The sequence below is a fragment of the Octopus sinensis genome, linkage group LG17 (genome assembly GCF_006345805.1).
Source record: "Octopus sinensis linkage group LG17, ASM634580v1, whole genome shotgun sequence".
NCBI classification, from domain to species: Eukaryota; Metazoa; Mollusca; class Cephalopoda; order Octopoda; family Octopodidae; genus Octopus; species Octopus sinensis.
In genome coordinates, this window is record NC_043013.1 from 40,643,005 (window position 1) to 40,660,131 (window position 17,127).

Genomic DNA, 17,127 nt, shown 5'->3' on the forward strand with positions numbered 1-17,127 from the left:
TAAGTATTTGGATTCACATGGACCGGTTTTTACACTGGCAAAAATAGCCTCAGCTTCCTCAGCATATGTTACCATGATAGAGACTTTCAACCCATCATATTGAAGTCTGCACTGCAACTGACTTGTTTTGCACCAAAATCATGGCAGCCACCAGTGTGAAAATAATTTCAATACAGAGCAAATAATTCACAAGAAAAGAAAACAACTCACAAAAAGTAATTTGCAAAGATACTAGATAATAACAGAATCAATGGTATCTTCACAAATTATTTTTTCATGAATTATTTGCTCTGTATTTATATATATATATATATATTATATATATATATATATACACACACACACACATATATACATATATATTCTGTCCAAAGTCAGACGCCATGATAGATCGTTAGCTACTACACACATTTTTTTCTCTCCTTGTTTCTCTCCTTGTTTTTTTCTATGTATCTTTCTGTAGAAGAGCATAGGCTCGAAACGTAAAAGACTTTTTCTATTCCTGAGCACTATACTAATACATCTGTTTGTTTGTACACCTCCTGCCTTCGTCTTTTGTTTATTTTCGTAAACTTTCCCTACATATATATATATATATATATATATATATATTAGTGTCACTGGCACTAGTGAGGTTGCCATGCAACTCACAAGACAATGAAACCTGAAGCTTTATGTTAAAGTATGCAAGATGTGGAAGGGGCAGTAGAGGAGGTTCTTGTTTTAGAGAAGCTATATATCTGTGGTCCTAGACATACTGTCTGCAAACAAAAAAAAAACAAAAAACGGTTGGATTGTCATGCTTGGAATGCCTTTGCTTATTAGTCTACTCGATCAGAGCTTAGTTGCAACCTAACAACTTCACTGTCCTCACAATAAGCCAAATCTCCTCTCAATCACACCTTTCTCATCTTAAAAGCGAAATAAATAACACATTGATAATGTAGCCCTAGTTACATTAAGCATGTAAAAAATATGGGATCATTGTGGTTTGACTGATCATTTGGGCATGAATTTGTTCAATAAAGAAACAACTACAATCCCACCCACTTTATCACCAAACAGGCTGTCTGGCTTCCATGTCACCAGGGAGATTTCATTCTTCTCTTGATTCCTGATCTCACTCTAACTTGAAATATAAATCTAGCATCAATTGTATCAATATGATGTCATCAAGTTTAGTTTGAGACTGCAATTAACTTAATGAGACTCTGTAAAGCATGGATGCTTATTGACAATGGTTATTCCACTGCAGAACTTACTAGACTTGAACAATAAATGGGTGGGGAAGGAAAATTTAACTGCAGTCTCTTCAAATTTTAACTACTACCTTAATATATACCAACATGACTAAGTGCACTAGAAACTTGAAGCTATTAGTTTCTCTCTGCAGTCTTTGATACATTTGTGTTGTAAAAATGATAGTTTTACAAAAACAAGGAAATAAAAACATTAATAGAAACCTTTAAGTAGATATTACATTTCTTTTATATTTGCATTATTTTTCTTCAGTGTTAGATTGGATGACAATGTTTTGCAGATCTCTGTAATTATATGTTCATGTAAATCAGTGGTTATCAAACATTGTTTTTACCTATGGACTCTTGTCATTACTATTTTACTCCACTGGTCCCTCTAGTGATTCAATGTTTTAAAAAACTTCTCTGTGTTTTTGATCTTATATTATAAAAGAGAAGCTGATCTCCATCTGTCTGTCTGTCTGTCTGTCACAACATTTATGTAGAAGGAGGGAAAAACAGGAATAAAAAGTGGAGATAGCCCCCATTACAACGTATATTTAGAAGGGAAGAAGGAAGGAGACAAAGTTGTGAGAGAAATGCACTGAGAGAAAGAGAGGGGAAAGAGAGAAAATGCATGTGTATGTGAAAGATAGGTAGTGTTGTCCGCCATAGTAACTAATAAGCTTTGATTTAAAACATTGGAATTTTAAGTTTAAGTCTGTCAACACAATGCAACACACTTCAAAAAAGTAAATATGAGCATATAAAATACATATAGTTATTTCTTAGGTTCTTTGTGTGTGTTTTTTTCAACATATAGACAATGCAAGATAGAATTAAAATGTATAAAAAAAAAAGAAAACATTGTTGTTGAGTATATCAATGTGATCATTGTTGTGGGCTTCTGTGAAGGATGTATTTCAGCTTGACTAGGTTATTACCCGGCAGTGTAGCGATGGATATTGACTAGTTAAATATTATTAGAAATTGTAAAAAAAAATTGAGATATTTTATGTATTGTAGAATTGTAACCAATTTCTTGCTCATAAACTTTAACAACAAAATCTTATTTGGACACCCAAGGGCCATATGGACCCTAATTGAGAACCTCAGGTGTAAATAGTGGACACATACATGGGTCCATGTTCAAAAACTGTTCACTGTAACTGTATGGTTTTGAGTTTGATTCCCACAACCATAGGCCTTAGGTCATCTGATGACCTTTTATGAGTGAAATTTGGCAGGCTGGCACTATTAGAAAGCCTGTTAGTGAGACGATCTTTATGGGGTGGTAGACTTAATATACCACCTGGTCTAACATCACCCTCTGATCCTTTCATGCCTTTACAGAAATTCATTCTAAGTATTCAAGTCAAATCTTTTTCTCTGATAAATCTTGGAATCCCTGAAAAAGGGTAGTGGGTGCTTGCCTTCTTTGTGTGACTAAGAAATTAAAACATCGTTATAGGCATGGTTGTGTGTTAAGAAACTTGCTTCTCAACCAAATGGTTCTGAGTTTAGCTCCACTGAGTTTAGCTCCACTCACCTGGCAAAAATGAGTAACAATGTGAGGGACTGCCATCCTATATGTGGGGGTGATATATACCACCATCATCTTCATTGTTTAATGTCCACCTTCCATGTATGCATGGGTAGGATGGTTAACAGGAGGCAGCCTAGTAGAAAACTACTCTAGGCTACTGTGTTTCTTTTGGCAAGGTTTTTACAGCTGGATATCCTTCCTAAGACCAACCACTTTGCATCTTTCTTCTTAGTGACTCAGAGAAGGACGGAAATAAATATAAAGTTAGATAAGGCTGGTTTCTGGGATTATCCTGGGTTTCACGTCCACAAAGCACTTAGCTTTACAGCATATCGTCAGATCCCAAACCTGTTGGTTTATGGCCTCTCTAGCATGTGGCGTCTCTAGAAAATGGAGGCGGAAAATACTTTGTTACTCCAACACCATCACCACCTTCAATAATGCTAACACCAGTGGTAGCAGCAGCTTCAACACCAGCAGATACAACATTGCCAACACCCAAGCATGGATATACATTGGATGCTCTAGTAACATATTCAAGCAACACCTCTCCAACCATGGATCCTCCTTCAGGATATTGGAAAGGAGATATGTTACGTCATTAGCCAGCCATGTATGGCAGCTGAAGGACAATGGAATTCCACAAGTAATATCATGGAGAATCCTAAAAAGTTCAGGCCCCTACATAAATGAGAACAAGCATTGTAAAGTGTGCATAGTTGAATGGGTGAGGATACTAAAGGACTCACTCAACCTGGGGAACATCCTTCATTCCAGAATGGAAGTATTCAGACCATGCATGCTTGTAATTCAGGAAATTCCTGCTGATCTACTGGGACCCACACAATAACAGGGTCACTCACAAATGACAGCCAAAGGAAGACAATCCCCTGTTGATGACCGAGTAATGAAGTCTTTTCCTCCTCCATTTTCTAGAGAGGCCACTTGCTACAGAGACCATAAGCCAACAGGTTCAGCATCTGACGACATGCTGTAAAGCTAAGTGCAGTCTTGTGGTTTCAGGTTTGATCCTTCTACATGGTACCTTGGGCAAGTGTCTCCTGCTCTGTCTACTACAGCCTTAGGTTGATCGATGTCTTGTTAGTAAAGTTTGGCAGATAGAAACTGTACATTGACTCGATCTGTTTATGTTGGATATGTCCGGTAGCTTAATGGTTTAACATGAAATGTGGAATAAAGTACCTTACTTGAAAAACAAATAAAGGTTAGTATTAGAAACAAAATTCAGCTGTTCAATACTGTCTCAAGAAGTATTGTCCACATCATGCCCCAGGCATAGACTGAAGCAGATATAAAAATATTTATATAGAATTTTTAGAGGCAGCAAAACACAAAGTTGTTGAACATTCATGGTGTTCCAATTAAGTTAATGGAACTGAAGTAAGCTGAGTGTGTCAATGATTTTATCTCTGACATGCTATGATCACTATGATCATATAATTTTAATGTATCCTACATAAGGCTGAAGTCTTTAGTGACCAGACTGACTACAAAAATTATTTTTTTATTTTGTTTCCATTTGAAGTTTGGATTTGAACTCTTGACCTTTGGTTGTTTGTTGTAAACTCTTAACTTCTAGGCATTATAAATTACTGTATATTTCAATCATTACATGCTGAAAAGTTCTTAGCTTTGGGTAAAAGAAAATACAAATACAGTTAATTATGATTTTATTCAACATATTCCCCTTTCAGATTCACAAACTTATTGCAGTGGTCCTTCAGTTTTTCTTAGCTTTAGAAGGATTTGGAAGGTTGGGCCTCCATCCAGGCCTTTCAGAATACCCTTAAAGCCAGGAGCTTTTCAGCATCCCCTCATATTCTTTCTTTGACATTTTCTCACTGGGTTACACCCTAAAAGATATCCTAACTTTAACCTTGTTCAGACAGTTTTCTGTAGAATGAAGAACTACTGAGTATCAAATGACAAAACTAGGGTGAAGTGTCTCACTTAAGCTCCCGTTTTTTATATGTATATTTATTATACAGTAGTTTAGCGAAGATTTGTTTTCAACTAATCCCAGTTCAGTAATACTGTTGCCCATTTTATCTGTCATTGAGGGATGAGAGGTTTGATCCAATGAAAAATTGTGGAGCCTTTATTTCATTTAGTGTGTGTAGCAAGAAGAATTTGTGCAAAGTTAGAAACTTCCATATTTTCAGCTTTGAATAGAAATTAAAGTTGTTAGTTAATGGGTTTATTTATACTGAACTGAGTTGCAAAATTAAGTTGTAAAAGACGAGCTTATAATTGATTTTTCATTTTATATCTGCTTTGGAATTTGGATACACTTTAACATTTGTGTGAGAAGACTTGTCAAGCCAAGTGAAATTGTAGTTGTGGTTATTGAAAGTGCCATGTAAATAGCACCCATGAAATAGTAATGATGGCCATTGTCAGAGCCATGTAAATGGCACCCATGAATCGTAGTCATGGTTGTTGATGGTGCCATATAAATGGCACCCGTGAATTGTAGTTGTGGTCATTGCTGGTACCATGTAAATGGCACCCATGAATCGTAGTCATGGTTGTTGATAGTGCCATATAAATGGCACCCATGAATTGTTGTTGTGGTCATTGCTGGTACCATGTAAATGACACTCATGAATCTTAGTCAAGATCATTGAAGGTGCCATTTACATGGCACCTGTGAATTGTAGTTGTGATTATTGCTGGTACCATGTAAAGGGCACCCGTGAATCGTGGTCATTGCCTGTGTCATGTAAATGGCATCCGTGAATCATAGTTGTGGTTGCTGCCGGTGCCATATAAATAGCACCCATGCGTCATAGTCATGGTTGTTACCATGTAAATGGCAACCGTGAATTGTAGTTATTGCCGGTGTCCTGTAAAAAGCACATAAAAGTACCCATTACACTCTTGGAGTGGTTGGTGTTAAGAAGAGCATCCAGCTGTAGAAACCATGCCAAATCAGAGTAGAGTTTGTTGCAGCCCTTTAACTTACCAGCCCTGATCAAACTGTCCAACCCAAGCCAGCAAGGAGTGTGGACATTAAATGATTATAATGCTAAATCGTGTTCAAATTCCAAAGTAACAGGTTTTATATTTTCACTAAATCCTTTATATAGTTATTTTAACTTTGTATGTGACATTTGTTTTCATGTTAAGACCTGTGGAATGATTTATAGATTTGAATATCTGCATTTTTTTTTATTAGGTTTTGTCATTGGATTGTGACCATAAAAGGGGCAACAATTTCAAAGGTTTTTGTTGAACATAATTATCCAGTACTTATATCAGTTTACTTATTTTATTCAATCATCTACTATAATACTACTCTCGTTTTTCTCCATCACAACATATCAATGACAAAGGAGGAGGTGATGGTAAACTGGTAGTGTGTTTCAACTCTGTGAGTATATGCGTGTGTGTATGTAAAAGGGGAGTATGTGAATGTTTGTGTGTGTGTGCACTGGAAGTGGGACGGTGAACATTCAATGCTGAAAAAAAAAATCAAACAGCATTTCAACTCTGTGTGAGTATATGTGTGTGTTTGTGTACAAGGGAAGTATTTGAATGTATGTGTGAACCAGTGTTCTTTCAGTAACAAACGATGATTGATGTCACATCTCAAAAGACAACCACTAGACAACATTGACAAGTGTATTAATTTGATTTACCATCCATATTTATATATAAAATACTACAATCAGGCATCATTTTTGACAGCACAGGGTCAGCTAGTCTTATAATAATTTTGTTTGTCACTCCATCAATTAGCCTGCCAGTAGTACTCCCATGTGATTAGTTGAAGGAGGAGGAAAGGGAAGATAGGTGGTAGTGAGTGAAACGTGTAAACTTTTTTTGACTAAATTTTTTTTTCCCCTTACTTAATCCATCTGTAACACTTTCACATGATTAGTTGAAGGGAAAGGTGAAGAGCGAAAGAAAAAAGGGGAGAAAAAGAGGGTAAGGTAATGAGTAAAGAGAAAGAGGGACAGTGTTGTGTATTGAGTCTATACCGTTGGGCATAAAGTATATAAATTATATAAAGTGCATTAAGTAATCATTATATTCCAATCAATGAGAAGCAGATGAGCAACTGTCTTTCCATACAGACATAACACAGGCTACACTTTTGGGTTGTCCTGCTCGTTAACATAAAGGAACATAGCACCAGTTTACAAAGGTGAATATATATCCCGAACTATTTATATGTATGTTTCTACACATACTCATGATGTACTTCTATAGTTTTCATCAACTAAATTCTGCTCATAAGATATTTTGGATATAACAGAAGGCATTTGCTTAAAGTGCCTTGCAATGAGATTGAACTCAGAAGTACCAATGATCGAATGAGATTCTTAATTAAAAAAAATAAATATAAACACAGTAGTTTTATATTATTTATTGATGTAAATTGTTAACTGTACAAATATAGTTGAGTTGAAGTACACTGAAAATATACATTAATGTAGACATATATTGTGCAAAAATATGCTTAGTATTTGGACATGGTAAAAATAATATTTCAGTGAATATAAAATATATATTAATTTTATTTTTGTTCAATAGAAAGGACACTTTTTTTTTTTTTGATAGAATAGACAGGAATATTTTTGGTACATATGTTTCACTAACAAATTATCAATAGGTTCAATGTATCAAATGGCTGATAATTAGAAGTCAGATCACATTATTTCTTTTATGATTTTGTTTAGCAAAAAGTGGTTTCCACAATTGAAAATTTAAAAAAAAACTTGTGTTGAGAACAAATAAATATATAAAATAACAGTAAAAGCAATGGGTCCCAAAAAATGAGTTGAGCATGGACCTTCAAATCAAACACACAATGACAACAACCCGTATATCTTCTATGCTTTCTTTTTTTTCATAAACATCTTGGGTTTTTTCTTTCTTTTCCTGTGAATTAACCTAACCATAACACTCTTTTACTCATTAATACTACAGAATGTTAGGAATACAGCTTTGAGGTTTTCAAACTGTAGAAAATTTACATTATAGTCTTTGTGGGGAAAAGAATGTGGTACCAGACCAGTTTTGTGTTGAACATTTTCTGTCCCTTATTTTAGACCATAAATGTAACTTTAATAGCGAAAAAAACAAAACAACAAAAAAACCCCAAAAATGTTACTCTTTCCTAAGATTGACTTTTGGTTACTATTTTCATCCTGCATTCATACCATAGTGAGAATGGTTCTGCAGTATAACATACTTTTATTTAATTCAAAGAATACTAGCTTTGAAGACACAAAATAACACATATTGTGTTTATCTTTTAATTAATTGTTATTGTAAAAATATCTCCAGCAAATCTTACTAAAGGACCACAGTTAAATAGTATGTGACATGAAGGATATATCAAAGTATAGTGATCTAAATGATTAGATACGCTATATAAGTGCTGTAACGGATTACTGGGGCTCCAAGGTTATAGCCGAGATGATAGTTATGGAGCCATTGTAGATTTCCAATGCAGTGGATATATAATTGTTAAACAGGATGTCAAACATTAAGGCAAGGCAAACATCTCAAGTCATATACAATATTATTACAGGAAGAAATTCAAAATCTTACAGCTGTTTCTGGGATATCCCTGAGTATAAGATATTCCGTCATCAGAGACAAATTGGGGGAAAAATATGGAAAATGAGAATGGTATATATCAATAAGATGACAACATAGAGGAAGGGAGTAAAAGAATGAGATGGAAAGAAGGAAGTAAAAAGCATAAAAGTTCATAGTTCAACTTTTCTTGGGATGTCTACTATATCAGGACTGCACCTAAGGACTCATACTTTGGTTTCTATAACTGCAGAAAGTTGAACTATGAACTTTTATGCTTCTTTTCTTGTTCTCTACATCACTTTATTCTTTTACTCCTTTCCTCTATATTGTCACCATATTCATATACACCATTCTCATTTTCTATATTTTTCCCAATTTATCTTTGCTGACAGAATATCCCATACTTGGGGATATCACAGAAACAGCTGTAAGATTTTGAATTTCTTCCTGTAGTAATATTGTATATGACTTGAGATGTTTACCTTGCCTTAATATTTGATGTCCTGTTTAACAATCATATATATATATATATATATAATGTTTGAAGGAACTTTTCATGGCACCTATGTATATCTTACATGCATGTGTGTTATCCATTTGGACTTTGGCCCTATATACAATTCCTTTCACCAGACAATTTCCTTCTAAAGGACAGCAACTCTGGTCTTTACAGTTGCATTTAGTTTTGTTATTTATTTCAGCACCATTGGCATTACTAATTGTCTTTATTACCCTTAAAGGGCTGACTTCTTGCTTCGATATTCACCACTTTGTATAAGTTACCATTTGTTTTTTGTTTTTCTATATGTATCTGTAATACTATTTGAAAGTAGTCTGTTGAATTCCTAGTATTTTTAATTTTGTCATTCATAATTTTCTGGAGTGTGTTACTGATTTTACGAAATTTAATCTAACGAGTGTGAAGAGGTCCTTTTCGAAAGGTTCTAATTCCATGATTGGGGGTGGATTTTTCGTAGATTTAAGTCCATACCTATTTGTGTTATTTTGTTGCTCTTTCTTGTCAAAGAAATGTGCCCACCGCAAATATGAAATAGAAGCTGTACTAGGATAATAAACATTATCGACCACATATACTTAACGTATATACTTTGTGTATTTACAACAACAAATCGCAAACTACCACCAAATACACAAAGCATATATATTAAATATATGTGATCGATTATGCTTACACATACACACACACACTAATTATACTTTTACAAAAAGAGCAGTGACTTTGGACAGACTGCTGAAAGTTAGCTGGCTGAAACTTTGAAGTCACTGTCACTTTTCTTTTTGTAAAAGGATTAATATGTACTCTACAAAGAGTACTACTCAACATAAAAACAAACCTACTTATATGTAAAATTCAAATACCTATTTTTGAACGAGGAAAAAGAAGGCACTTTACTTATAAAATTAGTTTTTTCTTATATTAAGCTCATTCATCATTGTATGGTGTATGCAAGTATGTGTGATATAATTTACTCTTTCATGAGATGGACATTTTCTGTTAAAAGATGTAGAAAGATCTATAAAAAAAAAACAGTTGAGGAAATTAAAATGATTTATCCATTGCATTACCTGTAAATTCCACAATTAACCTTTCTGTGATGATTTTTTTTGTTGTTTTTTTGTTTTACTAAAGCAGTCTGTTACACAGAGCAGTCATGGAATATTCTTTGCACCAAGTGTACTTTTATATATAAAGTATGATATGATTAAATAATTATTTCTCCCACCCATATTAGCCCCTTGGAATAATTGGTCATACTTGTCTGTTTAAGTGTCTACTACATATTAATATTACTTCTAGAAATATCTTTTAATTAATTGTAACCATAAGGACTTTGTGTTAGCAATGATATTGTTGTTAAATATAATCAATAAACATTGTTTCATTGTATAATATTAGTTTCACTATGCAACATGAAATCACAGCATTTATTTTTTTTTTGTCAAATAGGAAAATATTACATGTTCTTTTAGTATGTTTATAATGCTAATCATTAAATATGTTTACTATAAATTTTCTTTTCCCCTACACCATCTTACATTCAACATCTGCAAATAGATATGTTGTTATTAATAAATAGATTTTATATATGAAAATATTGAGTGAAAAAAAGGAAAAAATTTTGTTCTGTCATTCTTTTCTTTGGAATGTGTTTGAGGGTGGGATGGCTCTTTTCACAACAATATATCAAAGATAGGAAACTCTTCTCTTAAGCAGTGATGATTAATTTAAACTTTTCTCGGATACATATATGTGTATGTACACACACAATCATCATATGTGTGTCTATATAAAATATGCGTCTATATATATATGTATGTAAGTTTTCCTTTTTATTTTGTTAAGTGGCATCGATTTTTACAGTTCAGTAAATAACAATAGTATTTTATAAGCTTATAGCTTATAAGCAATTACCATGCAATGACTAAAGAAAACAGTCTAATAATGGGGCATATAAGCCCACAATGGGAAAAAAAGTAGCTGTTCCTGCATGATGGGGACGCGAACCCACATCACTTTGTTTTCCCGGCAAGTGTGAAGTGGGAAAATACTACTTCTGTTCAAGGGCTTATATGATCCATTAGACTAATTTCTTTAGTCCTTGCATGATAATCGCTTATAAAATATTAATACGCATTTATGTATATATATATATATATATATGTATGTGTGTGTGCATACGTGTGTGTATGTATGTGTGTATGTGCATATGTACATGGATCTGTATGTTCGTGTGTATGTAGGTACATATGTACGTATGTGTATGTATGTATGTACATGTATGTATGTATGTACGTATGTATATGTATGTATGTACATGTATGTACGTAGATGTTGTATATATATATTTTTGTATGTTCTTATCTGTATATCCATATATGTCTATATAAGTATATGTATATTTACATGTGTTTATATGCATACATACACTAAGTATATACACACATTAGTATATATACGTGTATATATGTCTACTTATAAGTATAGATATATACACATAAGTATGTATATGTATATATAAGTTCGTGTATATGTATAAGTACGTATATATGTATAAGTGTGTATATATATATATATACACACACACACACACACACAAAGTATATATATGTATGTATATACGTATCTATACACACACACACACTTATATGTATATATACGTACATGTATATATATTCATACATATATTTACTTATACATATATCATCTACGTTTGACGTCTGCCTAGCATGTGTACATATATATACTTATACGTTTATATATATGTACACGTATATATACTTATATGTAAATAGACATACACACATACATATCGACACATGTATACAGATGAATGCATATATGCAAATATTTAAACACACACACACACACGTCCAGTAGCAAATGTCGGCTGTCTTTCAGGAAGGAACTGATGGTTGTAATGAACCCTGTCGCTTCTTGTTTAGGTTTATTACATACATATATTGGCCAATTAAGTTTGAGATGGCTGTGCACTGCAACAGAAAGAAAAAAATATGATAAAACATGATTTTTATTGTTACTATATTTTGTGAATAATTTCTAGAACTAGGACAGTCTAAAAAAAAAGATAGAATAACCCTCTCCTCCCCAGCACCGCTGTGTGTGGGCATTCTTTTAAATGAAGTTATTCAGGAGAGGATAGATAATGACACAAGATACAGGTGGGGTTTTTGGCTCCCAACTTGAACCCCTTAGACTGCTGCATCATTGTTGTTGGGTGGGGAAACTGACCAGCAGTCCTACAGTATTTAGGGTGTGAGAAATGGCTGGTATTTCTGATCAGACTTCACAATTACTTCAAAGACTGCAGTTGCAATGCATTGCAACTGTCATTAGGGCTGAGAGTGGCTCGTTTCTTTGATTTATCTAGTTGAATGTTTTTTTTTTTTGTTTTTTTTAACTTGTTTTCAGTCATTAGACTGTGGCTATGATGGAGCACTACCTTGAAGTTTTAGTCAAATGAATCGACCCCAATACTTATTTTCTAAGCTTGGGACTTTATCAGTCTTTTTCTGAACTGCTAAGTTATGGGGATGTAAACACACCAACACCGATTTTCAAGTGGTAATGAGGGAGGGTACACAGACATACACACATAGATATATACTGATATGTATATATACGATGGGCTTCTTTCAGTTTCCTTTAACCAAATCGACTCGCAAGGCTTTGGTTGGCTTGAGGCTATAGTAAGGCGCCACGCAGTACAACTGAACCCAGAACCATGTAGCTGGGAAAAAAGCTTCTTACTACACAGTCACTCTTCCTTGTCTTCAACTCTCAACACATATTGTGTGTGATCTGAAGGCATTAGGTACTCAATCGTAAGGTTGTAAGTTTTATTACTAGACCAGGTAGCATGCTGTATTTGCAAGGAAAGCACTTAATTTTATTTTGCCTCAGTCTACGCAGATGAAAATAGATACTACCACCAGCAAGACTAGTATCCCATTCTGAGTGTGTCATGTATTCAGATACCAAAATAAGTTCCAGCTTAGTGAACCTGTAGGCTTGTAAAGTAAATACAACTTTCAATTTATTGTCAGAAATTAAAAATGGGAAGAAAAAAATAATCATAAAAATTTTAAAACTGAAATAAGATTTGTGTATGAAATAAAACAAATGAAATTACTTACTTCGTCTGTTTCAACTCTGGATATTTTCTGAGCCATCAAATTACCCAACTTCATGTCCAGGAAGCTTCTGTTATTATCTGAATTATAACGCCGGGTTGAGAGTATTTCACTGAATTCATAGGATACAATTGTTACCTGCAAAAAAAAAAAAAGAAAATATATACCAGAAGGAATGAGTTTGTTTGGCACCCCCATCACTACCATCTTCATCTTCTTCCTAGGTACTCTTGCCCACCCTTACAGAATGTGAGGTAGTTATGTTGTACTTAATTTTATTTTCCTTCAGTCACCATACAAAATTGACCAAAGATGTTGAATGTCTCTTATTGATTCTCTTAAAACTGGTGACATGGTTGCAATAGTGATTCTTAAATGAATCAGCAGTCTACCCAATGTAAACATACAGCCATTCCTTTGCACGCACGGTATATTTATATACAAGATTTGTAACAGAGGGTCATCACTGGGCATTTTGATTTTTCTCTGCATTAGCATTTATTATATTTATTGATATGTGTGTGTGTGTGTGTATATATATATATATATATATATATATATGACAGTTCTGACATTGTAACCATGTTAGCTATATCATAAGCATTTTTACTATTACAATTTGACCATAATTGGTGCTGTTCATCTCTTTTGTTGGTATTTAGATACGTATGTTTGCTAGATCCAGTTGTTGGGTTATTGAACTGTTCTCACATTTTACTATTGTTTATATAGTGCATAAGCTGCTCTAAATTAGCAGAGTTAGCATAGGACACCTACATGGTGTGCTGATTAAAAATAGCATTATATCAATTAGATTTAGGAAAACATTTATCCAAAGTAGCAAAAAATTTTCCAGCAATCTTGGTTAAAACATGCGAACCAAAAATTGGGTTGAACCAGAGAGCATTCTGATTCCTGTATCTGTTGTTAGGTTTATTTGATTGAGCATGTTGTACAGGATTGGAACAATTTAGTGTTATCAGCAGTTGGATTATTATGTTGCATGTGTCTGAGGCATTTTCAAAGCTAGAAACTTAGCTGTAAGTCAAACTAGGAACTAGCTGTATGGAGAAAGCAGTCCAAGGGTTGATACACTGACACACTGTTATAGAGATGAAATTCATGTTACATGTTGAATGAACAACAAGTTAATGGGACATGGGGTTTAGGTATGGGTGAGAGTGAAGTATAGGTATTGAGTGTATGGGTAATGGGTGTGTGGTTTATGTCTGGTAGGGAGTTTGGAATGGGGTACCGGATAATTAATACCAGGAGATACATATACAATGAATGTTTCCAAGTCCTGGCCCAATAGTGGGGTCAAAGACCACAAAGGTGCCCTCCATAGGGGGTGGCTTCAAAGCTAGTATGTATATTTATATATATACACACACACTTACATGCAGACACATTATGTATACATACGTACAAACAAACATATAAATACATATACATTATATATGTTGAAATATAGGGAAGCATAATTCGAAACTAGAAATCAAATAATTGATCTACGCTGTATATTTTAAGCAAAAATTCGTACGCTTACACTTTTCAGTTGCAATGTCTTTTTTGTATTCTAGCATCAAAATCAAATAACAAACTTTCCATGTTCTCTGAGGCATAATTATAATTAAAAGAAGCATTGTGGGTGGGAGTTAACAGATGTTACTGCCAGGAATGTGGAAATAAGTGTATCTTAACACCTAATCTTTGGCACCTCAACAATACTGCTGCTGATAATGATAATAATAATAATAATAATAATTTAACATAATTTAGAAAATTAACAAAAATACTCACATGATCATCTTTGCCAATAACTTGTATTCCATTCTTGTTGACAGCAAGGAAGCATTCCCCTATGTTGGGTGGAATTGACTAAAACCAAAAGAAAAGCAGAATTAGAATTTTTAAAAAAATTTGATAGCTTAATTAGTTAAGATTCATTAGAGACAATCAAATACTTCTAATTGATAAAAATATATTTTTGGATACATTCTTCCAATGTAGTTCATCATCCCATGTATTGGTACAACTGATTAAAATGACAGCTTAATCAAAGACAAAATTTGTCAGCCACATCTTCTAATGTTTGTAAAGTTTGGATTTAGTCAGGCGTTTACATGGAGATGACTATATTTCTTATACATCTTGTGTATGGATGAGCAACTGCATAAAGAAGTGCCGAGCTCTAATTTTGGAGGGTACCTGTGGAAAGGGTAAACTCAGGAAGATGAGGGATGAAGTGGTGAGAAGGGATCTTTGGACGCTGGGCCTCACTGAGGAAATGACAAGGGACTGGGAGATGTGGCGATTTGCTGTACTTGATGAGATGTGTCAAGCTAAGTGAAATTGCTGTCTTCCACACATACAAGCTTGTCCTTTCAGGTGCTGGTGCCACTTAAAAAGCACCTGTGCCTGTGCTGCATTAACCCCCCCCCCCCTTGCTGATGCTGCATAAATGCAGCCTTACCAGTGGCACATAAAAGTACTCAGCACACTCTGTTAAGTGGTTGGCATAAGGAAGGGCTTCCAGTGGTAAAAACCATGCCTCAGCTGACAGTCAGAATGGATGTTAAATGACGATGATGAGGATATATTTCAATTAATATATGTGTGCGTATGGCAGAAACGTTAGCATGCCGGGCGAAATACTTAGCGGTATTTCGTCTGTCTTTATGTTCTGAGTTCAAATTCCGCCGAGGTCAACTTTGTCTTTCATCCTTTCAGGGTCGATAAATTAAGTACCAGTTGCGTACTGGGATTGATCTAATTGACTGGCCTTCTCCCCCCCCCCAAATATCGGGCCTTATGCCTAGAGTAGAAAAGAATATATGTGTGCGTATTTGTATATAAATATGTTTGTATATGGGTGTATGCATGTATCTTTTGTCTTTCACTTGTTTCAGTCATTAGACTGTGGCCAAGCTGGGGCATCATATTGAAGAGATTTTTTTTTTAGCTGAATGAATTGACCCTAGTACTCTTTTGCTTTAAGCTTGGTACGTATTCTATTTGTCTCTTTTACTGAATTGCTAAGTTATGGAGATGTAAACAAACCAACATCAGTTGTCAAGTGGTGGTGGATAGTCACAAAGACAAACATACATACATATAAATAAATATATATATACATCGGACTTCTTTCAGTTTCCATCTACCAAATCCACTCACAAGGCTTTAGTTGGTCTGAGGCTATAGTAAAAGACACTTGCCATGTACTGGGACTGAACCCAGAACCATATGGTTGGGAAGCAAATTTCTTACCACACAGCCATGCCTGTGCCCCATTTATATGTTCTAACAATCAACAACTCTAGATATAGAATTTACCACAAAATTATTTACCTTTAGTTTGAAGAAACTTGAGCCAAATAATTTCCATTTTGAAAGAATATCTGAAAGAAGAGAAATGATTAAGGATTTCTTTGGAATATGAAGAAATTATCACTATACAGTAAATTATGAAACTTAAAGATTCTCAGAAGTAAATGTTTATTGCCATCTAAACTTGGGTGTTCTATAAGAACAGATGATACTGCTACTTTAACCCCAGGAGGATGCCTCCTCCAGCTGGTCATCCAGTGCAGTTTGCACTCGATATATATTGCAAGCAGGGAGAGAACACCCTACTATTCTAACTTGGAGACCACCAGATCACATGACTTTGCCCTCATTTTGGTCATCTTCAGTGATGGATATTGAACTGTTAGACACAGCAGTAGTTTACCTCAGCTTGCAATATATAGAAAAACAACTTAGGGCCTATGACTCTTTTCATGACATCTAATGCTATTAAGGGGAATGAAGGAAATTAGCCTCCAATTGGAGACTGGGTGTAGATGCTTGCAACAAAGTGTAGATTCTGCCAAAAGTACCCGAGAACCAGATTGTATTGTTAAACTGAGCTGTGGATTAATTCTACAGCAGCAAATATAACGTGTGTTCAGTTCAAAAATATGAGTATGTGTATATTTCTATTTATAATATACTAGCAGTATCCCCCGGCGTTGCTCGGGTTTGTAAGGGAAATAACTATATAAGCATTTTTAGAGAGTTACTTCCCTTATATAATAGCAAAACAATGCATTA

At 34.3% G+C, this 17,127-nt stretch overlaps 1 protein-coding gene across 6 annotated transcripts in view; it reads right to left on the reverse strand.

Annotated features, from left to right (window-relative positions):
- Positions 1-310: 310 nt before the first annotated feature.
- The window catches only part of LOC115220897 (unconventional myosin-XV), a 455,449-nt gene continuing 438,632 nt past the window's right edge, over positions 311-17,127 (reverse strand). For 5 of the 6 annotated variants that reach the window (XM_036510509.1, XM_036510508.1, XM_029791093.2 and 2 more), the window contains 4 exons: positions 16,384-16,433; positions 14,836-14,913; positions 13,036-13,170; positions 11,629-11,871 (listed from right to left, as the gene is read on the reverse strand). In XM_036510509.1, the coding sequence (XP_036366402.1) occupies positions 11,776-11,871; positions 13,036-13,170; positions 14,836-14,913; positions 16,384-16,433 (359 nt within the window). In that variant the 3' untranslated portion in view covers positions 11,629-11,775. Of the gene's footprint in view, positions 363-11,628; positions 11,872-13,035; positions 13,171-14,835; positions 14,914-16,383; positions 16,434-17,127 lie in introns of those variants that run through there. The other variant, XM_036510507.1, reaches the window with a different exon arrangement.